The following is an 18,722-nucleotide window of genomic DNA, read 5'->3' on the forward strand; positions in this document are numbered from 1 at the left end:
AACGTGAAATGCTTACTTACAAGCCCTTAACCAACAATGCAGTTCAAGAAAGGGTTTAAGAAAATATTTACCAAATAAACGAAGTACAAAACAATAAAAGTAACAGAATAAAATAACAATAACTAGAACATAGACAGGGGGTACCAGTACCGAGTCAAAGTGCAGGGATACAGGTTAGTCAAGGTAATTTGTACATGTAGGTAGGGGTAAAGTGACTATGCATAGATAATAAACAGCGAGTAGCAGCAGTGTAAAAACAAATGTGGGGGTCAATGTAAATAATCCGGGTGGCCATTTGATTAATTGTTCAGCAGTGTTATGGCTTGGGGGTAGAAGCTGTTAAAGAGCCTTTTGGTCCTAGACTTGGCGCTCCGGTACTGCTTGCCGTGCGGTAGCAGAGAGAAGAGTCTATGACTTGGGTGACTGGAGTCTTTGAAAATTTTTTGGACTTTCCTCTAGTATATAGGTCCTGGGTGGCAGAAAGCTTGGCCCCAGTGATGCAGTGGGCCGCAGTCATGGGTGAACAGGGAGTACAGGAGGGGACTAAGCACGCACCCCTGAGGTGCCCCAGTGTTGAGGATCAGCGAGGCAGACGTGTTGTTGCCTACCCTTACCACCTGGGGGCGGCCCATTAGGAAGTCCAGGATCCAGTTGCAGAGAGAGGTGTTTAGTCCCAGGGTCTTTAGCTTAGTGATAAGCTTTGTGGGCGCTATGGTGTTGAACGCTGAGCTGTAGTCAATGAATAGCATTCTCACATTGGTGTTCCTTTTGTCCAGGTTGGAAAGGGCAGTGTGGAGTGCAATTGAGATTACATCATCTGTTGGCACAGTATGCAAATTGGAGTGCATCTAGGGTATTCGGGATGATGCTGTTGATGTGAGCCATAACCAGCCTTTCAAAGCGCTTCATGGCTCTCGACGTAAGTGCTAACGGTAATAATTTAGGCAGGTTACCTTCGCTTCCTTGGGCACAGGGACTGTGGTGTTCTGCTTGAAACATGTAGGTATTACAAACTTCGTCAGGGAGAGGTTGAAAATGACAATGAAGACACTTGCCAGTTTGTCCACGTATGCTTTGAGTACATGTCCTGGTAATACGTCTAGCCCCGCGGCTTTGTGAATGTTGAACTGTTTAAAGGTCTTGCTCACATTGGCTGCCGAGAGCGTTATCACACAGTCGTCCGGAACAGCTGGTGCTCTCATGCATGCTTCAGCGTTGCCTGCCTCAGGGCATTTAGCTTGTCTGGTAGGCTTGCATTACTGGGCAGCTCGCAGCTGGGTTTCCCTCTGTAGTCCGTAATAGTTTTCAAGCCCTGCCACATCGGACGAGCATCAGAGCCGGTGTAGTAGGATTCAATCTTAATCCTGTATTGACGCTTTGCCTGCTTGATGGTTCGTCTGAGGGCGTAGCGCGATTTCTTACAAGCGTCTGGATTAATGTTCCGATAGCTCGATGCGGATGTTGCCTGTAATCCATAGCTTCTGGTTGGGATATGTACGTACGGTCACTGTGGGGACGACGTCATCGATGACTGAGTTGGTATACTCCTCAATGCCATTGGATGAATCCTGGAACATATTCCTGTCTGTGCTAGCAAAACTGTCCTGTAGCATAGCATCCGCATCATCTGACCTCTTTCGTATTGAGCGAGTCACTGGTACTTCCTGCTTTAGTTTTTGCTTGTAAGCAGGAATCAGGAGGATAGAATTATGGTCAGATTTGCCAAATGCAGGGCGAGGGAGAACTTTGTATGCGTCTCTGTGTGTGTAGTAAAGGTGGTCTAGAGGTTTTTTTCCTCTGGTTGCACATGTAACATGCAGGTACAAGTGAGGTAAAAATGGATTTAAGTTGGCCTGCATTAAAGTCCCTGCCACTAGGAGCGTCGCTTCTGGATGAGCACTTTCTTGTTTGCTTATCAGCTTATCATAAGGTACTCTACCTCAGGCGAGCAATACCTTGAGACCTCTTTAATATTAGACATCGCGCACCAGCTGTTATTGTCAAATAGACACACACCCCCGCTCCTCATCTTACCAGACGTAGCTTCTCTGTCCTGCCGATGCATGGAAAATCCCGCCAGCTCTATATTATCTGCGTCGTCGTTCAGCCACGACTCGATGAAACATCAGATATTTCAGTTTTTATTTTCCTGTTGGTAGGATAGTCTTGATCGTATATCATCCATTTTGTTTTCCAGTGATTGCACATTGGCCAATAGAACGGATGGTAGTGGAGGTTTACTCACTCTTGTATGAATTCTCAGAAGGCAGCCAGACCTCTGCCCACTTTTTCCCCATCTTTTCTTCACGCAAATGACTGGGATTTGGGCCCGTTCGCGTCGGACTCGTTAAAGAAAAGCTCTTCGTCCAGTTCAAGGTGAGTAATCGTTGTTCTGATGTCCAGAAGTTATTTTCATCATAAAATATGGTAGCAGCAACATTATGTACAAAATAAGTAACAAACAACGCAAAAAAACGAACAAAATAGCACAGTTGGTTAGGAGCCCGTAAAACGGCAGCCATCCCTTCCAGCGTCATTCTTTCAACCAAGCAGAGAAGCAGAGAAGATTGCAAGGAACAAGTCCAGAGAGACTATAACAGAAGTCAACAGAAGTCTAAGAAAACAACAAACATGTCTCAGCAATATTGGTCTTTTGGATATTTGATCAGAGAGACAGCAGCTTGGGGTTATTGTATTTTTGGTATCAATTAGTGCATTTATGGTAGGGCAGGCTATGGTTTAGGACAAATGTGTGGGGAGTAATCTGAACTGGCACTATAGTCTACTATAGTGAACAGGATGCTATTTTAGATATATTGGTCTAGATAATTATAGAGCTAAATAAGAGTCACTCACGCCTCTGGCTGCTGGAGGAAGTTCTTCATGGCCTTGATCTGTTGGAAGTGACAGGACATGTCCGTGGCCAGGACCATTTCTACCACCAGCGCCCGTAGCTCTCTATGAGAGGGGGAGACATACAGACATTTTAGAGAGAGGATCAGACAGATAGACAGATGGACAGACTTGGTAGAGGTAGATAAAAGAGAGGATCAGACAGACAGGTTAGAGAGAGGTGTGGACAGGCAGACAGGTTAGAGGTAGGTTAGAGAAAAGCGCAGACAGACAGGTTAGAGGGAGGTTAGCGAGAGGAGCAGACAGACAGGTTAGAGGTAGGTTAGAGAGAGGAGTGGACAGACAGGTTAGAGGTAGGTTAGCAAGAGGAGCAGACAGACAGGTTAGAGGTAGGTTAGAGAGAGGAGTGGACAGACAGGTTAGAGGTAGGTTCGAGAGAGGATCACACAGACAGGTTAGAGGTAGCTTAGAGAGAGGAGCAGACAGACAGGTTAGAGATAGCTTAGAGAGAGGAGTGGACAGACAGACAGGTTAGAGGTAGGTTAGAGAGAGGAGTGGACAGACAGACAGGTTAGAGGTAGGTTAGAGAGAGGAGCAGACAGACAGGTTAGAGAGAGGAGTGGACAGACAGACAGCTTAGAGGTAGGTTAGAGAGAGGAGCAGACACACAGGTTAAAGGTAGGTTAGAGAGAGGAGCAGACAGACAGGTTAGAGGTAGGTTCGAGAGAGGAGCAGACAGACAGGTTAGAGGTAGGTTAGAGAGAGAATCAGACAGACAGGTTAGGGTAGGTTAGAGAGAGGAGCAGACAGACAGGTTAGAGGTAGCTTAGAGAGAAGAGCAGACAGACAGGTTAGAGGTAGGTTAGAGAGAGGAGCAGACAGACAGGTTAGAGGTAGGTTAGAGAGAGGATGAGGCAGACAGGTTAGAGGTAGGTTAGAGAGAGGAGCAGACAGACAGGTTAGAGGTAGGTTATAGAGTGGAGCAGACAGACAGGTTAGAGGTAGGTTAGAGAGAGAATCAGACAGACAGGTTAGAGGTAGGTTAAAGAGAGGAGTGGACAGACAGACAGGTTAGAAGTAGGTTAGAGAGAGGAGCAGACAGACAGGTTAGAGGTAGGTTTGAGAGAAGAGCAGACAGACAGGTTAGAGGTAGGTTCGAAAGAGGAGCAGACAGACAGGTTAGAGGTAGGTTAGAGAGAGATGAGGCAGACAGGTTAGAGGTAGGTTAGAGAGAGGAGCAGACAGACAGGTTAGAGGTAGGTTATAGAGAGGAGCAGACAGACAGGTTAGAGGTAGGTTAGAGAGAGAATCAGACAGACAGGTTAGAGGTAGGTTAAAGAGAGGAGTGGACAGACAGACAGGTTAGAAGTAGGTTAGAGAGAGGAGCAGACAGACAGGTTAGAGGTAGGTTTGAGAGAGGAGCAGACAGACAGGTTAGAGGTTGGTTAGAGAGAGGAGTGGACAGACAGGTTAGAGAGAGGAGCAGACAGACAAGTTAGAGGTAGGTTAGAGAGAGGAGCAGACAGACAGGTTAGAGGTAGCTTAGAGAAAGGAGTAGACAGACAGGTTAGAGGTAGGTTAGAGAGAGGAGTGGACAGACAGGTTAGAGAGAGGAGCAGACAGACAGGTTAGAGGTAGCTTAGAGAGAGAGGTGGACAGACAGGTTAGAGGTAGTTTAGAGAGAGGAGTGGACAGACAGGTTAGAGGTAGGTTAGAGAGAGGAGTGGACAGACAGGTTAGAGGTAGGTTAGAGAGAAGATGAGGCAGACAGGTTAGAGGTAGGTTAGAGAGAGGAGTAGACAGACAGGTTAGAGGTTGGTTAGAGAGAGGAGCAGACAGACAGGTTAGAGGTAGGTTAGAGAGAGGAGTGGACAGACAGGTTAGAGGTAGGTTAGAGAGAGGATGAGGCAGACAGGTTAGAGGTAGTTTAGAGAGAGGAGTGGACAGACAGGTTAGAGAGAGGAGCAGACAGACAGGTTAGAGAGGGCTTAGAGAGAGGTGTGGACAGACAGGTTAGAGGTAGGTTAGAGAGAGGAGTGGACAGACAGGTTAGAGGTAGGTTAGAGAGAGGATGAGGCAGACAGGTTAGAGGTAGGTTAGAGAGAGGAGCAGACAGACAGGTTAGAGGTAGCTTAGAGAGAGGAGTGGACAGACAGGTTAGAGGTAGGTTAGAGAGAGGATGAGGCAGACAGGTTAGAGGTAGCTTAGAGAGAGAAGTGGACAGATAGGTTAGAGGTAGGTTAGAGAGAGGAGTGGACAGACAGGTTAGAGGTAGGTTAGAGAGAGGATGAGGCAGACAGATTAGAGGTAGGTTAGAGAGAGGAGTAGAAAGACAGGTTAGAGGTTGGTTAGAGAGAGGAGCAGACAGACAGGTTAGAGGTAGCTTAGAGAGAGGAGTGGACAGACAGGTTAGAGGTAGGTTAGAGAGAGGAGTGGACAGACAGGTTAGAGGTAGGTTAGAGAGAGGAGCAGACAGACAGGTTAGAGGTAGCTTAGAGAGAGGAGTAGACAGACAGGTTAGAGGTATGTTAGAGAGAGGAGCAGACAGACAGGTTAGCGGTAGGTTAGAGAGAGGAGTAGACAGACAGGTTAGAGGTAGGTTAGAGAGAGGAGCAGACAGACAGGTTAGAGGTAGCTTAGAGAGAGGAGCAGACAGACAGGTTAGAGGTAGGTTAGAGAGAGGAGTGGACAGACAGGTTAGAGAGAGGAGCAGACAGACAAGTTAGAGGTAGGTTAGAGAGAGGAGTAGACAGACAGGTTAGAGGTTGGTTAGAGAGAGGAGCAGACAGATTAGAGGTAGGTTAGAGAGAGGAGTGGACAGACAGGTTAGAGGTAGGTTAGAGAGAGGAGTGGACAGACAGGTTAGAGGTAGGTTAGAGAGAGGATGAGGCAGACAGGTTAGAGGTAGCTTAGAGAGAGAAGTGGACAGACAGGTTAGAGGTAGGTTAGAGAGAGGAGTGGACAGACAGGTTAGAGGTAGGTTAGAGAGAGGATGAGGCAGACAGATTAGAGGTAGGTTAGAGAGAGGAGTAGACAGACAGGTTAGAGGTTGGTTAGAGAGAGGAGCAGACAGACAGGTTAGAGGTAGCTTAGAGAGAGGAGTAGACAGACAGGTTCGAGGTATGTTAGAGAGAGGAGCAGACAGACAGGTTAGAGGTAGGTTAGAGAAGGAGCAGACAGACAGGTTAGAGGTAGCTTAGAGAGAGGAGTGGACAGACAGGTTAGAGGTAGGTTAGAGAGGAGGAGGCAGACAGGTTAGAGGTAGCTTAGAGAGAGAAGTGGACAGATAGGTTAGAGGTAGGTTAGAGAGAGGAGTGGACAGACAGGTTAGAGGTAGGTTAGAGAGAGGATGAGGCAGACAGATTAGAGGTAGGTTAGAGAGAGGAGTAGAAAGACAGGTTAGAGGTTGGTTAGAGAGAGGAGCAGACAGACAGGTTAGAGGTTGGTTAGAGAGAGGAGCAGACAGACAGGTTAGAGGTAGGTTAGAGAGAGGAGTGGACAGACAGGTTAGAGGTAGGTTAGAGAGAGGAGGAGGACAGACAGGTTAGAGGTAGCTTAGAGAGAGATGTGGACAGACAGGTTAGAGGTAGGTTAGAGAGAGGAGTGGACAGACAGGTTAGAGGTAGGTTAGAGAGAAGATGAGGCAGACAGGTTAGAGGTAGGTTAGAGAGAGGAGTAGACAGACAGGTTAGAGGTTGGTTAGAGAGAGGAGCAGACAGACAGGTTAGAGGTAGGTTAGAGAGAGGAGTGGACAGACAGGTTAGAGGTAGGTTAGAGAGAGGATGAGGCAGACAGGTTAGAGGTAGCTTAGAGAGAGAAGTGGACAGATAGGTTAGAGGTAGGTTAGAGAGAGGAGTGGACAGACAGGTTAGAGGTAGGTTAGAGAGAGGATGAGGCAGACAGATTAGAGGTAGGTTAGAGAGAGGAGTAGAAAGACAGGTTAGAGGTTGGTTAGAGAGAGGAGCAGACAGACAGGTTAGAGGTAGCTTAGAGAGAGGAGGGACAGACAGGTTAGAGGTAGGTTAGAGAGAGGAGTGGACAGACAGGTTAGAGGTAGGTTAGAGAGAGAGCAGACAGACAGGTTAGAGGTAGCTTAGAGAGAGGAGTGGACAGACAGGTTAGAGAGAGGAGCAGACAGACAGGTTAGAGGTAGGTTAGAGAGAGGAGCAGACAGACAGGTTAGAGGTAGGTTAGAGAGAGGAGCAGACAGACAGGTTAGAGGTAGGTTAGAGAGAGGAGCAGACAGACAGGTTAGAGGTAGCTTAGAGAGAGGAGTGGACAGACAGGTTAGAGGTAGGTTAGAGAGAGGAGTGGACAGACAGGTTAGAGGTAGGTTAGAGAGAAGATGAGGCAGACAGGTTAGAGGTAGCTTAGAGAGAGGAGTGGACAGACAGGTTAGAGGTAGGTTAGAGAGAGGAGCAGACAGACAGGTTAGAGTTAGGTTAGAGAGAGGAGTGGACAGACAGGTTAGAGAGAGGAGTGGACAGACAGCTTAGAGGTAGGTTAGAGAGAGGATGAGGCAGACAGGTTAGAGGTAGGTTAGAGAGAGGATGAGGCAGACAGGTTAGAGGTAGGTTAGAGAGAGGAGCAGACAGACAGGTTAGAGGTAGCTTAGAGAGAGGAGTGGACAGACAGGTTAGAGGTAGGTTAGAGAGAGGAGTGGACAGACAGGTTAGAGGTAGGTTAGAGAGAAGATGAGGCAGACAGGTTAGAGGTAGCTTAGAGAGAGGAGTGGACAGACAGGTTAGAGGTAGGTTAGAGAGAGGAGTGGACAGACAGGTTAGAGGTAGGTTAGAGAGAAGATGAGGCAGACAGGTTAGAGGTAGGTTAGAGAGAGGAGTAGACAGACAGGTTAGAGGTTGGTTAGAGAGAGGAGCAGACAGACAGGTTAGAGGTAGGTTAGAGAGAGGAGTGGACAGACAGGTTAGAGGTAGGTTAGAGAGAGGAGTGGACAGACAGGTTAGAGGTTGGTTAGAGAGAGGATGAGGCAGACAGATTAGAGGTAGGTTAGAGAGAGGAGCAGACAGACAGGTTAGAGGTTGGTTAGAGAGAGGAGCAGACAGACAGGTTAGAGGTAGCTTAGAGAGAGGAGTGGACAGACAGGTTAGAGGTAGGTTAGAGAGAGCAGTGGACAGACAGGTTAGAGAGAAGATGAGGCAGACAGGTTAGAGGTAGGTTAGAGAGAGGAGTAGACAGACAGGTTAGAGGTTGGTTAGAGAGAGGAGCAGACAGACAGGTTAGAGGTAGGTTAGAGAGAGGAGTGGACAGACAGGTTAGAGGTAGGTTAGAGAGAGGATGAGGCAGACAGGTTAGAGGTAGCTTAGAGAGAGAAGTGGACAGACAGGTTAGAGGTAGGTTAGAGAGAGGAGTGGACAGACAGGTTAGAGGTAGGTTAGAGAGAGGATGAGGCAGACAGATTAGAGGTAGGTTAGAGAGAGGAGTAGACAGACAGGTTAGAGGTTGGTTAGAGAGAGGAGCAGACAGACAGGTTAGAGGTAGCTTAGAGAGAGGAGTGGACAGACAGGTTAGAGGTAGGTTAGAGAGAGGAGTGGACAGACAGGTTAGAGGTAGGTTAGAGAGAGGAGCAGACAGACAGGTTAGAGGTAGCTTAGAGAGAGGAGTAGACAGACAGGTTCGAGGTATGTTAGAGAGAGGAGCAGACAGACAGGTTAGCGGTAGGTTAGAGAGAGGAGTAGACAGACAGGTTAGAGGTAGGTTAGAGAGAGGAGCAGACAGACAGGTTAGAGGTAGGTTAGAGAGAGGAGTGGACAGACAGGTTAGAGAGAGGAGCAGACAGACAAGTTAGAGGTAGGTTAGAGAGAGGAGCAGACAGACAGGTTAGAGGTAGGTTAGAGAGAGGAGCAGACAGACAGGTTAGAGGTAGGTTAGAGAGAGGAGCAGACAGACAGGTTAGAGGTAGGTTAGAGAGAGGAGCAGACAGACAGGTTAGAGGTAGGTTAGAGAGAGGAGCAGACAGACAGGTTAGAGGTAGGTTAGAGAGAGGAGCAGACAGACAGGTTAGAGGTAGGTTAGAGAGAGGAGTGGACAGACAGGTTAGAGGTAGGTTAGAGAGAGAAGCAGGCTGTGTCTGTGGCCAACACCATCTCAACCACCCATGCACGTACACAGATAATGCTCTACCTGTGCAGAGCACCTGCCCCTTTGCACTTCCATTCTCCAAAGTGCTCTTTTGTATGTTGGTATAATTTCCCCAAAACAATTTTGTCGTTGTTTTTCTGATCTGAACCCGCTGCCTGCAAGTCGTCATTAAATTATCCCCCTGTGGCCCCCGGTCGAGTTCAGTGTATAGCTAGCTACATTCTTAGAACCTAAAAGGGTTCTTCAGCTGTTCTCATGGGAGAACCTTTTGAAGAACCCTTTTTGGTTCGAGATAGAACACTTTTGGTTCCAGGTAGAACCCTTTTGGGTTCCATGTAGAACCCTCTGTGTTAAAGGTTTTCTACATGGAGCCCAAAAGAGTTCTACCTGCAACCAAAATGGGTTCTCCTATGGGGACAGCCAAAGAACATTTTTGGAACCCTTTTTTCTAAGAGTGTACCTAGCTAGTTTGAATATCAATACCACTGCCACAGCAGCATAATTGAGCAGTTTAACAACGTGAGTGACCTGCTAACATGCTGATTTACATAATCAAATCCAGTCTGGTTGGCTGATAGGCTTACGTGCAGCAGAGACACAGAAGGAGAGAAGAGGCTGCATCACCGACCCTCAGACTCAACTCCATCCCTTCAGCCGGGATAGATGTGTCAGGGAGGGGAAGGAGCAACACAGGTCGTCTTTAGCTAGCTAGCCACCATATAATGATAGCGTACTAAAATAACCACACAAGCCACTTGCCAGTCAGCCATATATCATGAATATGAAATAGTGTATGTTCATCGTCACCATAATGTTTTATGACAATAAATGATTTGCAAAACAAAATATACATTTGAATTATGTTAAGCAAAGCATGTAGCTAGTAGATCTGTGTTACATGACTATAGAGTTATTATGAAATATGCAATTACTTTTCAATGACATAATTATGAAATTAAACTATGAAGTTATAAGATTAGGGATATTAGATTGTGAAGTTATTATTTAAGAGCATTGGGGATAAATCACAATCTGTAAAAAAAAAATGTTTTAAAAAGAAGGCGAATCTAGTAATCTAGCTAGCTAGCCATTTTGTTAACTGTAGCATATGGTAACCTAATTAGTCTGCTTGCTAAGAACATTATCAGTCATCATCAGTGATTACCATGCTTTCTTTACTGGCTTATTTAGAGAATGGTAGGCTATAGTAAAGCAATATAGGTTATAGTAATTGTTGGCTACGGTATTTCTCACAATATTCTATTCCTTTGCTCTCATTACTATCCTATTTAGAGATAGTGTAGAGCAGAATATCTATTCCTGAAGTGACCTCCAACCTCCCTGCTCCTCAAAACTTCTTCCACTGGATCAAATCTTCAGACAGTATAGGATGTACATGATAGAGGCAACAAATGGTGTTGGGTTGGAAATAGTAATGGTAGGCTACAGTATTTCTTACAATCTTCTATTTTGACTGGAATTCTGTTGGTTATTGTTAATAAGGGCAACCTTCAATGCAGTCCAAAATAGTTTTGCAAAATACTTTACTCATCAGATTGTGCTGCTTTACCCTCTTCTCAATGACACACATAAAGCATGTTAACCACATCTTAGCAAATGATACAACAATAACGTATATTTTGCCAAGAACTCTCTGAGTCTCGCCTACCTCCAGTCGTCTTTGGACAGGTTGAGGAGGATGTTCATCTCGTCATCGTCCTGTAGGAGGCGGTAGGCAGCACTCACATGATGGTTCTCCAGAACTGCACGGTCATTATACAAGATGGCTGTGCCTGACCTGAAACAACACAGTTAGGAGAGGGTAAACCATAGAAATAGGGAAAGTCCGTTCTAGTAATCATATTTCATCTGTGTTAAATATAAAGCCCCTGCTCTAATCCAATACATGGTTTATTATCATCACATTTGAGTTGATCTATATGGTACTTCATGCAGTTTACATACACTGTAGCTTATATTGACCTGTTTTGCAATAAAACTCATATCTAAAGAAATGTCAGAGAGTTTTGCGATTAATTAGAACTTGTTGTGCTTTGAGGATTAGGCTCAACAATGGTCGCCGTCACGAGGCAGAGGAGGAATTAGAATAGAACTGCCATTCACGGTTTTTAATCATCCCCTCTCTAAATGCATAACAATGAGTTCCCATCCCTGTTTCACTGCCCCAGTCTGTTTTCTCTCCCCTTACTGAGTGCTATTTTTCTGCCTGTGTTACGGCTGTCATAGTATATTACCTGGTCTGGATATGGAAGTTGTTAGTGGTCCCTGTGTGTTCGTAATCATGGACCGCAGCAGCAAAGATCATGGCAAAGATCTCCAGCTCAGTCAGCCAGTTCTAGAGACGAGAGAGAGAAAGAGAGAGAAATAGAGAGAGAGAGAGAGAGAGGATACAATTTGTAGAACAAGGAACACAAGAGGTGATAAAGGCAATTTAGAGGAGAACAAACAACTCGAGGAAAAACATTTCAGAAGCTGATGCTGATGCATTGTAACGTTAATCATAAGTGACATGTTCACGTCGCCTGCTTGCCACACACCTTAGAAAAACAAATCTATGTAAGCTTCACAATCTTCCCCCAGTCAATACATAAAACCAGACAAAACAGTTTTTACTCTTCGAAGGGATACTTCAGGATTTTTGCAATTAGCGCAATGACTGGAAGTCTGTGGGTGTTCACTAGCAGGCTAGCAGTTACTCATAGACATCCAGTCATTGCGCTAACGCTACTTAGCATTGGCTTGCGAAACTACCTCTAACGTCCTTCAAACTGGACACAGAGGTATAACAATGGTATCCAGTGGCTCATCTGACTCTGGGGAAGTAGATAAAGGGCATCATTGCCAAAATCCCAAAGTATCCCTTTAATTGAATATTGAATATGTTTGCATATAGAGGCATCAGAGGAAGCTGGTAGAAGGAGCTATAGGAGGACAGGCTCATTGTAATGGATGGAATGGAATAAATGGAACGGTATCAAACGCATCAAACATACAGAAACCAGGTTTTACTCTGTTCAATTAACTCCATTCCTGCCATTGAAATGAGCCTGTCCTCCTACATTATTTGATATCTAATGTCATAAATTAAATTGAGTACTTATTAAAGTTCCCTTCCCACAAAGCAACATTTTCTGCTAGGCTGTCCTGGTTCTGTAATACAAGAAGAATATTAGATTTGTTTCTCTCCCTGACTGTTTCCATTACTCCAACATGTATGTTGAACAGAAGTAACAGTAGCAGTAATGTTGTTATATTTCTGTGATGAAATAGATTTTTTTTTTAAAGGTTAGGGATGGGCTGGAGAATTGTAGTCACTCTCAGATTCATAAGGAAGATCTCAATGTCAAACTCCTTGCTTCCCCTCTCCTCGTCTCCTTCTCAAAACCCATTAGATGAGAAAGCCAGAGGTCCCTCCCGTTTGACCTTCTCCCCCAATGGGTTTTCAGAAGAAGAGGAGGAGAGAGGATGCAAGGAGTATGTCATTTAGATTTTCCCATAGACAGAGCCATGGATGCAAGCACTGACCATCCAAAATATCCAAATAATAGTTTTAACACTAGAACCGCTAAAGCAGTAATTTTGACAACTCATTAATTCATGTATTTATCAACCCCCATCCATCCTTGACTTTTCCAAAATAAGTCTATATAACACACGGCCCTTATTAGAATCGTAATATTATAAACAGAACAGAACCTCTACAGACAGTAGGGCCTGCTCCGCTCATTCTCCCAAAAGTAGCCAGTTCATAATCACTCTGATAATTGCCTAGAAACTGAACCTAGACGATACACAAACGAATTTCACACATGAAACGACAGATTCAATAAATGAAGTAAAGTATGATGGGGGAGAAAGGGGGGGAATGGGTGAGTTGATGTGCAAGGATAAGTGGAGAATCCATAATTATGTAATCACCAATTATGAATGAAGAAAAGGGTGGGCCATTCTATTGTGTTGGTATATTCAAATTATAATCTCAAAATGATATGTACCCTCTATCAGACCACCAAATCCAAGCAGTCTTATCAGTCTACTTCAACCTACTTGTAGTACACAGTGAGAGCCTGCATAATTTACAATGGTAAGAAGACCAAGATGAATGGATGCACATGCTGCGTTAGCGCTGCTACAATAGCTGAATGAAAACGACTCAGATGGTGGGGAATAGATTCATCATAACATGATGATTATTCTTCTGATTCTGTGCCTCAGCCTAAACCTACACCCCGGAGGCCTAAAAAAAAGCCAGAACTGTACGTTGTGCCAGCACCAAATGAAACAGTGAGACAGGAAGGATGGGAAGGCACCATTTGGGCAAAAGATCCAAATCGCACAGCAGGTGAGCGAGTGTTGGAAAATGTGGTGATGAGGCTTGTGGAACCTTACGTTGGCAAGGGGAGAAATGTCACCTTGGACAATTTCTTCACTTCACTGTCATGTAGCAAATAAAAACAAGCCTAGTCGCCACCATGAACAAAGCGAGACGGGAGCTCCCTCTTCAAAACAAGGCACCGGCACAGCCGTTGTACTCCGAAAACGGCGGTGAAGAATGACAAGACAACACTCACACTATACCAATGCAAAGCAAGAAAGAATGTTTCTGTCATGATCACCATGCATCCGACAATTGCCATCGACAGGGACACAATAAAGAGAAAAACGGATCATATTTTGCACTACAACCAAAGGTATGGCAATATTACATAATATGCATCGCCTTCGGCCAACATGCTGTAGCTAAACTTATGCAAAATGCATTATGCTCTTCTGTAATAACACACGTTGTTTTCCCTACGGGAAGATAATCCTAATGTTGTCTACTCTATTTTGTTTCATAAGTAGGTGGGGATGTTTTGGATCAGATGGCACCTTGGCCTGTTGCGGCGTTTTACACCATGCTTGATTTAGCTGTTATCAACACACACTTCAACATGAGTCTAGCATACGGGCTACATGAGAGATATATGAGCGCCACGGCAGCAACAAGGACTCAAAAATTCCACGCGAGCTTTAGCGTGAGGCAAGATGCAGAAAGAACAGAAACCAAGACACCCGTGTCACCTACAAGCGATGTGTTTGTTTTTGAAGTGTGTCAAGAAGGTGAAAGTGGCAAAGATTTGTGTTGACTGTTAGGACAAGGGATAACCGCTAAATGTAATCCAACTAATGCCATTGCTTGAAAACACAGACCATTTAAGTACAAGCTGTCATATCGAAACTTATGTTCATTATAATATCATTTAGGCTGATTTGAACTATTTAGCTAGCACACTTGACCCTTATGATGATGTTTAGGCTACTGTTTTCATCATTTGACCACGCATTTTGCTGACCTAGCATGGGTCTTTGTGGTTGGGGTATTTTGTTAAAAAAAAATACATACAGTATATATAAAAAGAAACTGTTACCATGTTCCAACACATATGGTTTCTGTTTCATAGTTGTCACAAAGGCACTCCACAAATACTATTTATTGAACAGTTTCAATTTTGTGTTTATTTTTATTTTACCGTAACATAGACTAATGAAAATGCTATTTTGTTATTTGAATTGGGGGGGGAAATGCATTCTAATGTTACCTAACACCTTCATGAACCCAACCAAATTATTATTTGAAGGATAGCATATGAAATGTATTAATTACACTTAGCAGGGGGGTCCCTCTGAGGCCCAGTGGTTCTGATGTTAACCATGCTTTGAGGCTATATAGTGTTTATTTACATTTACTTTGCTAACAAACATTGGAGTAAAACAAACTTCAATTTTGGATTTTGACGGGGTACATTTTTTAGGTTATAATCTTCAATAATCAATAAGTATTTATTAAAAGTAAAAAATGATGTAGCAACTGCTGATTGCCCCTTTATCCTTCTTGTAAACTACAATTACTCTTCTCTTCTTACACTGTCCTTCATAGCTTTATTAACTCACACTTGCTTTTACATGATTTCATGCCTTAATATGCAGGCTCTATGCAGTAAAAGTTTATTTTACGGCATTTGTTGGCAATTTGAAATGAGTTTATGACAGAGACAGAGGCCTTATGGTTATTATGAATGTGCTGCATCCACATTTTGATAACAGTGATGATTCCAGCACCTCATAAACCCTGCTGACAGTTTTACAGGCTTTCCTGTGGATTTAAAGGTGTCAGAGAGAGAGCTCCAAAAACCAAGCTGTCATTTCGGGCACCCAGCCAGGCTATGGCTCCTTCCCAAATGACACCCTATTCCCTTTGCAGTGCACTACTTTTTACAAGGGCACATAGGGCTCTGGTTAAAAGTATTGCACGACAGTATGTAAGGAATAGGGCACCATTTGGGACAAAATCTATGCCACCCCTGAGTGGGGATATACTAAAAAACAAATATGCTTTTGCCAGCACATTGATTGGACCAATGAGGATCCAATGGGGCAATGTGTAAGCGGCACATTTGGAATCAAACCAATGGGAATCCAACCGCTACATGGGTGACTATGACATCTTTCACAGATCATAGCCCTTGCCCCTCACATCATCATTCATACATCCACACATCATCAGCCATGAATCATCCGAAAGAACATGAAACAGTTACATATCACTGGGTGGTTAATGACCGGGTAGCAGGGAGGTGACAGAAATGAATACCCAACAGTCAGGAGAGATTAACTCAGGACCAGGATCAATGAAGTCTCAGTGGGGAGCATATCATGAGGTCAGAGAGAGAGCGAGGCGGGGAGAGAGAAAGCAACAACTTCCTGGACAAAACGTTTCACTGTAATAGTAAAGGTGTAAACTTCGTAGTATATTTGCCTCTCAGCTTCCCTATCAAATTTAAAAAGCAGACAACCTAAGAAAATGAACAACAATGACAAACGGTTTGATGAAAAACCTAAGAAAGAAATTGAGAAACCGATCCAACCAAAAACATAGAGACCCAGAAAACCTGAGCCTTCGCCTTCACTATGGTGAATCACAAAAAACAATACAGAAAATACACTTCAGAAAAAGAAGTAACAGCATGCCAGAAATCAGCTCAATGTAATTGAAGAATCCATAGAATGTACCCACTTCTGAGAAATTTGGAACACACTAAACAAACAACAACACAAAGAGTTATTATCCAAAATGGAGATATATGGATAAACCAATTCTCCAATCTTCTTGGCCCTATAACAAAGAACAAACAGCAAAAACATATACACGATAAAATACAAATCTTATAATCAACTATTAAAGTCTACCAGATCCCACTGGATTCTACAATTACATTAAATTAACTACAGGACAAAATACAAACCCTACAACCCAAAAAGGCCTGTGGTGTTGATGGTATCCTAAATTAAATGATAAAATATGCAGACACAAATTCCAAGTGGCTATACTTAAACTTTTTAACATCATCCTCAGCTCTGGCATCTTCCCCAATATTTGGAACCAAGGACAGATCACCCCAATCCACAAAAGCGGAGACAAATTTGACCCCAATAACTACCGTGGCATATGTGTCAACAGCAAACTTAGTAAAAATCCTCTGCATTACCATTAACAGCTGACTCTTACATTTCCTCAGTGAAAACAATGTACTGAGCAAATGTCAAATTGGATTTTTACCAAATTACCGTATGACAGACCACGTTTTCACCCTGCACACCCTAATTAACAAACAAACAAACCAAAATAAAGGCAAAGTCTTCTCATGCTTTGTTGATTTCAAATGTTGTTTTTTTTAAACTCAATTTGGCATGAGGTTCTACTATATAAATGGATGAAAAGCAGTGTTGGGAAAAAACATAGGCCATTATAAAAATACATGTACACAAACAACAAGTGTGCGGTTCAAATTGGCAAACAACAAACACATTTCTTTCCACAGGGACATGGAGTGAGACAGGGATGCAGCTTGAGCCTAAACATCAGCGCCACAGGTAACTTCCAAAAAGCTGTGAACAATCTGGGAGACAAGGCAAGAAGGGCCATCAAAAGGAACATACAATTTGACACACCTATTAGGATCTGGCTAAAAATACTTGAATCAGTTATAGAACCAATTGCCCTTTATTGTAGTGAGATCTGGAGTCCGCTCACCAACCAAGAATTCACAAAATAGGACTTACACCAAATTGAGACTGCATGCAGAATTCTGCAAAAATATCCTCAGTGTACTATGTAAAACACAAAATAATGCATGCAGAGCAGAATTTGGCCAGTACCCGCTAATTATTAAAATCCATAACCTTCCATAACAAAGCCATCACCTACAGAGAAATAAACCTGGAGAAGAGCCCCCTAAGCAAGCTGGTCCTGGGGCTCTCTTCGCAAACACAAACAGACACCACAGAGCCCCAGGACAGCAACACAATTAGACCCAACCAAATCATGAGAAAATATAATTATTTGACAAATTGGAAATAATTAACAAAACAACAGAGCAAACTAGAATGCTTTCTGGCACTAAACAGAGAGGACACAGTGGCAGAATACCTGACCACTGTGACTGACCCAAAATTAAGGAAAGCTTTGACTATGTACAGATTCAGTAACCATAGCCTTGCTATTGAGAGAGGCCGCCGTAGGCAGACCTGGCTCTCAAGAGAAAACAGGCTATGTGCACACTGCCCACAAATGCAAGGGGAAATTGAGATGCACTTCCTAACCTCCTGGCAAATATATGACCATATTAGAGACACATATTTCCCTCAGATTACACAGGCCCACAAAGAATTCAAAAACAATTCCAATTTTCATAAACTCTTATATCTATTGGGTGAAATACCACAGTGTGCAATCACAGCAGCAAGATTTTTGACTTGTTGCAACAAGAAAAAGGGAAACCAGTGAAGAACATCCACCATTGTAAATACAACTGATATTTATGTTGATTTATTTTCCCTTTTGTATTTGTACTATTTGCATATCATTACAACACTGTATATAGCCATAATATGACATTTGAAATGCCTCTATTCTTTTGGAACTTTTATGAGTGTAATGTTTACTGTTCATTTTTATAGTTTATTTCACCTTTGTCTATTATCTATTTCACTTGAGAGGGAGAGTAGGTAGAGGGAGAGCATTTAGAGAGAGAGACGGCAGAGGTGGGGATGAGAGAGAAAAGAGAGGAGAGAGAGAGATCAGGATGAGGTCAGAGTGGATGGTGGTAGTGGTGGGGGGTGGGGGTCCATGGGGGAGGGGTCTACTTAATTCTCCATACTGGCCAATAATTATAGTGCCAATTCTGATCCAGCCATACATTCATACATTGTGCCTCTGGCCTGAGAGGATGGAAGTTCAATATTTAGCTAGATGTAGGCTAATAACTAGCTGGATAATTGTTACCCATGAAAGGAAGCTAGGCTAGTGAGTAAGCATTTTAGCCAATTAGCCAACGATCTGGCCTTAAGGGCCATGTACCCTTATAATCTCCATCCGGAACAGCAGGAGGAGGACTGGCCACCCCTCAGAGCCTGGTTCCTCTCTAGGTTTCTTCCTAGGTTCCTGCCTTTCTAGGGAGTTTTTCCTAGCCACCGTGCTTCTACACCTGCATTGCTTGCTGTTTGGGGTTTTAGGCTGGGTTTCTGTACAGCACTTTGAGATATCAGCTGATGTACGAAGGGCTATATAAATAAATTTGATTTGATTTGATTTGCTGTTTGGGGGTTTAGGCTGTGTTTCTGTATATGCACTTTGTGACATCTGCTGATGTAAAAATGACCTTATAAATACATCTGATTTGATTGATTCAGGACAACAAAAACTGTTT

The 18,722-nt window shown here is 43.7% G+C and overlaps 1 protein-coding gene across 5 annotated transcripts in view; it reads right to left on the reverse strand.

Annotated features, from left to right (window-relative positions):
* The window catches only part of pde1ca (phosphodiesterase 1C, calmodulin-dependent a), a 113,021-nt gene that overhangs the window by 20,985 nt on the left and 73,314 nt on the right, over nt 1-18,722 (reverse strand). For all 5 annotated transcript variants that reach the window (XM_042299015.1, XM_042299016.1, XM_042299014.1 and 2 more), the window contains exons 8-10: nt 11,208-11,308; nt 10,622-10,750; nt 2,857-2,958 (exon numbers count right to left, since the gene is read on the reverse strand). In XM_042299015.1, the coding sequence (XP_042154949.1) occupies nt 2,857-2,958; nt 10,622-10,750; nt 11,208-11,308 (332 nt within the window). The remainder of the gene's footprint in view (nt 1-2,856; nt 2,959-10,621; nt 10,751-11,207; nt 11,309-18,722) is intronic.

Source organism: Oncorhynchus tshawytscha, linkage group LG16 (assembly GCF_018296145.1).
Source record: "Oncorhynchus tshawytscha isolate Ot180627B linkage group LG16, Otsh_v2.0, whole genome shotgun sequence".
Classification (NCBI taxonomy): domain Eukaryota; kingdom Metazoa; phylum Chordata; class Actinopteri; order Salmoniformes; family Salmonidae; genus Oncorhynchus; species Oncorhynchus tshawytscha.